General features: G+C 38.3%; 1 protein-coding gene across 1 annotated transcript; it reads right to left on the minus strand.

Moving 5' to 3' along the window:
- Positions 1 to 768: 768 nt before the first annotated feature.
- Positions 769 to 2,526, minus strand: LOC109205176 (transmembrane protein 205-like). Its single transcript, XM_019367855.1, has 3 exons — positions 2,321 to 2,526; positions 1,085 to 1,094; positions 769 to 984 (listed from the first exon to the last, which is right to left on the minus strand). The coding sequence occupies exons 1-3, from the start codon at positions 2,524 to 2,526 to the stop codon at positions 769 to 771; spliced, it is 432 nt and encodes a 143-aa protein (XP_019223400.1).
- Positions 2,527 to 7,699: the final 5,173 nt, after the last annotated feature.

Consider the following 7,699-nt stretch of genomic DNA (forward strand, 5'->3'; position numbering starts at 1 on the left):
TACCCATGTTTTTTGAATTTTAATAACACACCTAAGCTGAGGTTTAAAAGTCTTGGTTTAGGTCAATCACAATGCCGACATCCAACCACATGCATCGATCACATCATTGTGTTTATTATGGATACACCACCAAGCCAGGAAGGTTGGAAGAATTACCAGAAAACTTACAACAATTTATGTACACCAACGTGCACAATCTTAGTACAGTTTCAAGAGGCTGAAACTTCAATCTCAATTCTCACAGTACGTGAGCACCTCAATATTGGGTCAAGATCAAGATCAATCTTGCACGCAGCAACTTAGTACTTCTACGGCTACATTAAGAGGCACAACGAAAATGCTCATCAATCAACTAGATCTCAGTTTCATAATTGTAAAAACCTTTTATATCTATTTGGTTCCATTTGAACTTGTTTCCTTCCTACAATTATGAATAACTTGTCCTTTAGAATTCTTTTTTCTGGACACTTCATTCAGCAAAATTTTTTATGCCAAAGCAGACAGAATTTGAGCTACTTTTGGCAAAAGCTTATAAAGCCACTCCTGATACATTTACATTTACTTGAAATGCAAATCAGTTTGTGGTAACTTCACATACAAACTTTCTGGATGAAGATTTCAAGCTTATAACCTGTATATCTTTATTCCCACTTTGGGGTCAAGTTACATGTAACACAATACAGAAGCCATTGGAGTAATGGTTCAAAATAGCTGGCATATAAATCTTTAAGAAATTTTGGTGTCTCTAACAGCAGGCATACTTAAACACTACAGATTCAGTTTTCCGGCCAAATACCAGGAATGCATGGCAAGGCAACCGAAGGAGAAAATGTTAGCAAGGGAAGATAGTCCATGAATCATCCCAAATTTCTTGTTCATTGCTGCAAGCTTCGGATTAGCCTTTGCAACTTCCTGGTTCTTGGTCCATCCGACTTCCTCCCCGATGTTGGCCTCTCTCTCTATCTTATGCCTTTCTTTCATCATCTACCATACATCAAATGCATTATTAACATCAGAATGCCAATGAAAAAACACATCAAAAGACCTTTTTGGGACTGTTTTCAAAGTTCTAATTTTAACAAACGTGAGATGTTCTGCATCAGAAACAGTATCTCTCAATGCAGAGCAGTGCTAAGATTCGAGACGTATCTCAGTATCAAGGCTAAACATATTTGTCAGCAGCAGCCTACCAACTTTTTGCAATAAAGCAGCTAATAAATGAAGCCACAGTATTATTCAATTACGTCCACCCATTATAAGTCGATCACAGCATTAAATAGTCAAATCATCAATGCAGAGCAAATAACTTACTGCTTATTATCATCAGCTCATTTAGACAAAGTCCAACTACCAAAATCAAGGCCCTAAGAAACTCAATTATTTGGGCTTGATGCTCCTACAAGGTAGAAATTTGTTTCTACCAATCATTACTTGCTTTGTAAGTATTTTTAGCTTAATGTACTTGTTGAAACAGGAAGAGTAGGATAAATGCTTGGGCTAGCATTGCATGTTCCATGCCTTGTAGATCACAAATGTATCACATAATGTGGATTTTTCCTTCACCAAAGGCCTACAACTTTTGGCCCACGGAAAATGAGACATTGGAAATCACCCTCTTATCCAACTCGAAGAAACATGACACAAAACGAGAATACTGATAACACTAGTTTCCATTCTTGTCCCTCTGTTATAATTTATGTGTCTTAGTTTGACGGACCACGAAACTTAACAATGTAAAAAAGACTTTTGAATTTGTGGTCTTAAACTAAATGTGTATAACGTACCACAAAGGGTAATATAAGGAGTGTCATTGGGTAAAATCGAATGTTGGAATTAAGAACTTCCAAAATATTGTGACATTCTTTTTTAACAGATAAAAAAGGAAACATCTAACTGAATCAAAGGGAGTATTGTACACCGGTGAGGCTTTGACGCAAAAGTGAGAGGTGAAGCGCACACTAATTTATTACAGAGGAAAAGAAATTCTTGTTCACTTTTCCCTTACTCAATTTATTTACTTCTTTATATATCTAGTTATTATCTCTGATAAGTAGATGTTGATGGTACTATCACAAGACTGATGGTCCTGGCAAGGATAGCTCTGCAATGGGTAGTTTCTTCTTCTTTGGGTTGGTCAAACAAATAAGTGATACTTTTGCAATTAGTGCCANGAAATATAGAAGTAATACTACTTGTAATGGACGTGTTGATACAAAAGAATTATATAGCTAATGGCAACTAATTTGGGATTGAGATATAGTTGATTGATACGGGAAAAAGGAAGAAAAAGGTAAATACAGAAAGAAGCTAAGGGGGATACTTGAACATGATGATACCACCAATGAAAGTGACCCAAAGAGCAGCGCCAAAGGCAGTGGAAAAGCAGAGAAGATGAGCCAATTTCAGCAAAGTTACGAGCTTTGGAGGATGTTGACCCTCTGATTTTGACCCGAAAGTTTCTGGAGAAAAGAGTACTCCAATTGCCAAGAACGCTACAGCAGCTAAGAACCGTGTCATCCAACCCATGGTTTCTGTACTTCGATCGAAATTGTTGTTGCCGGACGATCAGATTATCAGGAGAAGTGAGTTTTTTGGGTTCTGATTAAAGGGAGTTCTTAGCTTTGGCCTTACCTACTTAACTTCCAGAAGCTTCGTAACTAGTCTTGCGATAGATCGTTGAGTACATTTATTTGACTGGTCGTCTGCTGCAAAAGTTAGTAAAATATCACTATTACTCCCTGTATTGAGGAATAAATGTAGATAGTCCCTTATGTATGGGTATAGGTCCCTTAATTATATTACTTAATATAAAATATCCCTTATTTTTGTAAAAATGGACAAGTTTGGTCTACCCATTAACTGGGTTCCCAAAGCTAACGGAAAAAGACAAAAACTAACGGCAACTATTCCCAGTTCACTCCATAAGACCATAACTATCATTTTTCCACCACTGTTTCAATTGTCCCTTCTTCCATTGACGCTGCTGAAGAATCGTCATTTCACAACCATTTTTCAACACAGAAAAAGCCATCTGAGAACAAATTCCACCACTCATACAGAAATTAAAAGCTTCTCTGTCTCAATTCCAGCAGAGAACAGCACGGCTGGAATAGAGGTTTCAGTTTCACTCTCTATTCAAAGTAGCTCGTTGATCTTCCGATTCAATTTTTTCGAATTACCTTTTGGACTGATGTGATAGTATTTGTAACGACCGACCGGTCGTTTTGAGCCCTAGCGCGCTGTTCAGCAGTTCGAGGCCATGAGCAGCTTCAATTCAGGTATTATGACTTGTACGCGTGGTCGGAATCAAATTTCGGGAAGTTCGGAGTTGACTTGGAGAGGAAATTCTCATATTAGAAGCATTAAGTTGAAAGAATTATCTAAGATCGGATTTTTGAGTAAACGACCTCGGAATCAGGATTCGAAGGTTCCAGCAGGTTCATATGATGATTTCGGACTTGGGCGTATGACCGGGTCGGGTTTTGGATGACTCAGGAGTGTTTTGGCGCCTATTGTGGAAGTTAGCACTTTGGAAGAAATTTTATAAGTTTGGGTTGAAGTGCATTTCAATGTTGTCGACGTTCGTTTGAGATTCCGAGTCAGGGAATAGCTCCGTACGGTGATTCTAGAGTTAGGAGCGCGATCGGAAGTGAATTCGGAGGTCCGTGGGTCATTTTGGAGTCATTTGGCTAAAGATAGAAATTTGAAGGTTTTGAGAAGTTTGACCGGAAGTGGACTTTTTGATATCGAGGTCGGAATCCGATTCCGGAAGTTGGAGTAGGCTCGTAATGCCGAATATGACTTGGGTGAAAAATTTGGAGTCAATCGGACGTGATTTGATTGGTTTAAACATCAAAAGTAGAAGTTTGAAATTCTAAAGTTCATAAAGCTTGAATTGGAGGTCGATTCGTGGATTTAGCATTGTTTGATATGATTTGAGGCCTCGAGCAAGTCCGTAACGTGTTTTGGGACTGGTTGGTATGATTGGTTGGGGTCCCGGGAGCCTCGGGTGGATTCCGGGTGGTTAACGGATCAAAAATGGAATTTTTGGAAGGCTGAAGTTGCTGGTTGCTGGTGTAACCGCACCTGCGAGAATAGGGCCGCAGGTGCGGAGCCGCAGAAGCGGCCCAATAGTCGCAGATGCGGATTTGGCAAAAGAGAGCTGGGACCGCAGATACGGTCGTTTGGCCGCAGAAGCGGGACCGCATCTGCGGGAATGGAGGCGCAGAAGCGGAAAAGGGGAGCCTGGGGAAAACCGCAGAAGCGGTGGATTGGCTCGCACCTGTGGAACCGTAGAAGCGTTAAAGGGACCGCATGTGCGGAAAGTGCTGGAGGCAGAGATGTGTTTTAAAAATCGGGATTTGGCTATTTTCTCTCATATTTTCATGGCTTAGGCGATTTTTGGGAGAGCTTCAAGTGGGATTTTTCATCATCAACGATAAGGTAAGCTAATCCCATCCATCTTGAGTTAAATACATCGATTATGTATGAATGTTAGCATGTAAATTGGTAGAAATTTGGGGTTTTGGTAGAAAGACCTAGAAATTTATATTCTTGGAATTTGACCACGATTTTGGGTATGGAATCTAGAGAAAATTATATATTTGATTTCGTGAGGCTATGGGTGAACTTATTCTTCAAAAATTTTGGGAATCCGGGCACGTGGGCCTGAGGGCGTTTTCGTTAACTTTCCGATCGGGGTTAGGAATTGTTATAAATTGGATTAATATGAGTAGTTTATCATATATTAATGAATGTGCATAACCATTGGCTAGTTTTGGGAGTATTTAGCATCGATTCAAGTCTTTGGAAGGGCGTGGAATGCCGGTTATGGACCTTCGGAGCGAGGTGAGTCTCCTTTCTAACTTTGTAAGAGGGAATTGTCCCCATAGGTGAATTAATTGGTTATGTGCTCCTATTTGTGGGGGGCTACGTACGCACGAGGTGACGAGAGTCCTTGCGTAGCTACTATTATGTTATTGTCCGGGTAGTCCAGGACCCAAAAGCATGTTGTACTTGAAATACTTGTAATGTTATTGACAGTATGAATTGCTGAAATCCTATCGGATTGGTAAATGAATTTCTAAGAGGATTAAACTTTATTTCTTAAATCATTAAAAGAGAATTTGGTTTTATTTGGATAAATGTTCCCCGATAAACTCTTAATTTGCTGCTTGAGCATGTGTTTCTGTGTGTTCCTGCGTCGCATGTATGATACGCGAGCAGGGTGATTGTTTATTTAAATTTGACCGCGTCGCATGGATGATTCGCGAGTGGGGTAATAGATGCATCTATGATTCGAGCCGCTCGCCCCTCGGCAGTGCATATTTTACATTTATGTTGGATCGGGCCGTACGACCTCGGCATGAGTTGCTCATGCTTGTATTGCTTGCCTTGAGATTTATTGACAATGCTATCTGCTCTCCCAACTTGAAATAATTGTTAATTAATGGATTATGAATCCGGAAACTTTTAAATAAAGAGGAACTTTTACTTGTTTAGTAATTCTTTTGAATCTACTGTTGTCCTTAATAAATTCGTGAGCCACCGCCTTAATAACATTATCATTTGACCATTAGTAAGTGTCGAAGTTGCCATCTCGTCTCTACTTCTTCGAGTTTAGGCGGGATACTTACTGAGTATACGTTGTTTTCGTACTCATGCTACTCTTGTTGTGCATTTTTGTTGCATAGGTGCAGGTACTTCTAGTGGCCTACTGGGCGTTGCAGTATGGGTGAGGCAGAGACTAGGTGAGCTGTATTTCCCCGAGGCGACCCGCAGCTAGTATAGTCTCTCTCAGAGTTGTATCTGTTTTCTGTCCATTTGTGTTTCGGACAGTTGTTGTATTTTATTCAAATTCTTAAAAAATGCTCATGTACTTGTGACACCGGGTTCTGGGGTGGTTAAGAAGTATTTTGTACTAACTGTTTGTCATTTACATTTGAATTGAGACGATTATCTTTTCAATTGATAAATTTGGAGGAAAATCCTAGATTTCAAAAGTATTAAAACGAGAATTTAATTAAGTATTTTTGGTTGGCTTGCCTGACAGTGGTGTCCGACGCCATCACGACCCTTAGTGGATTTTGGGTCGTAACAGTATTAGACTGGAAGGTTATTGTTAATCAAATCTAAAAGAATATTTTCAGCTCATCTGAAGGTCCATTCTTCTCTTTTACTCTAATTTTTTAATGTTCTTCTTTGTCGTCCAAAACATGGTACTAGCTCATCTCATATTGACTTAGATCCTTAGTTTCCATTTCTTTTTTCTAGTGAATCCTTGTAGTCATCATTTGTGGGGAAAGGAAGTCAGCGGAGTGGGAGAGTGGATGAGCAAATGGGACGATGGGACTAATTCGAGGGAAGAAGGAGAATAGAATATAACTGGGTTACAAAAGTTACAGTCCTTTAACCTAAGTTGAGGCTTTCCCGTTAGTTTTAGGAACCCAGTTAATGGTTAGACCAAACCTTTCCACTTTTACAAAGTTAAAGGATATTTTATGTTTAGTAATATAAATAAGGGACTAAAATACTCCTATACCCATACATAAGGGACTATCTAGGTTTATTCCTCTTTTACCTCCCCTATATCTCATACTATGAGTTCGCTTGAAGATAGAACTTTAAAAAATTTGATAAATTTCAAAAATCTGTTTCTTAAAATTTTTACTCAGATCAGTCACAAAAATTCAAAAACAACTCAACATTATATTCATGCCCAAACAGGATTCCAATTTTCAAATACTATTTTCACTTGAAAAAACAATTCACCTTTTTTCGAAATTTTACAATTCTTATGTCCAAACGCCCACTATGTGTCGTGTTTCTCTTTTACACGCCCCTTAAGAAATATTAATTAGGAAAGGGACTAGACTATTCTACCCTTATTTATATCTTAAGATATAATATCTCTTAATTGAATATTTATTCTATTTATGTTTTATCTCCAACTTTAAGAACAATTATTACTAAGGGTAAAAAAGGAAAGAAATAATCAATTTTGCCTTGAACTTCTAAAATGATAAATAATTTGAGACAACCACTTTTAGTAACCACGAGTTAATATGAGACGAAGGAAGCAGTAAATATAAGATTATTATTTTCCTTGTGAAATAAGTTTTTACCTTGAACAATTACGTGAGTTTACAGCTTGTTTGGATAGTTGTTATGTATTTGTTTACCTGTAAAACGGTACAATTGAATTTATAGCGTTGTTTATAGACAAGCGAATTGATTTGATCTCGAATGATAAATAAATTAAATAAAATTCAAGTCTTAGCATTGAAATCGAGATAAAATGACAGGGAGCTTGGTTCTGGTAGCAAGGCTTCCGAAGACAGCAATATGAATACAGTTAGGCAGAAAATAAAGTATTATTTAGCTTGAAATAATGTGTAGCATAAGTTTTTCAGAAATTTCGTGTCTTACAATAGTTGTTGAAGTCACTATTTATAGTTGTACCTAGGGAACAAGGTCCTAGGATCAAGCCCCTTTAAAATGACAATAATGGGGGCCATTGATGAACATATAATGGCAGGCTATGAATGCCAAAATTCTCTATAACGGACTGTGTAATTAATATTGAGGAATATTCTTCATTGAATGTCATCTGGTGGCAAATATTCGTTTGCCCTCGTTAACAATTTTTTCTTCGGGGTCTGCCCGATGCCAAACGAAGTTATTGTCCTTGGTCTTGGTT

Source organism: Nicotiana attenuata, unplaced genomic scaffold (genome assembly GCF_001879085.1).
Source record: "Nicotiana attenuata strain UT unplaced genomic scaffold, NIATTr2, whole genome shotgun sequence".
NCBI lineage: Eukaryota > Viridiplantae > Streptophyta > Magnoliopsida > Solanales > Solanaceae > Nicotiana > Nicotiana attenuata.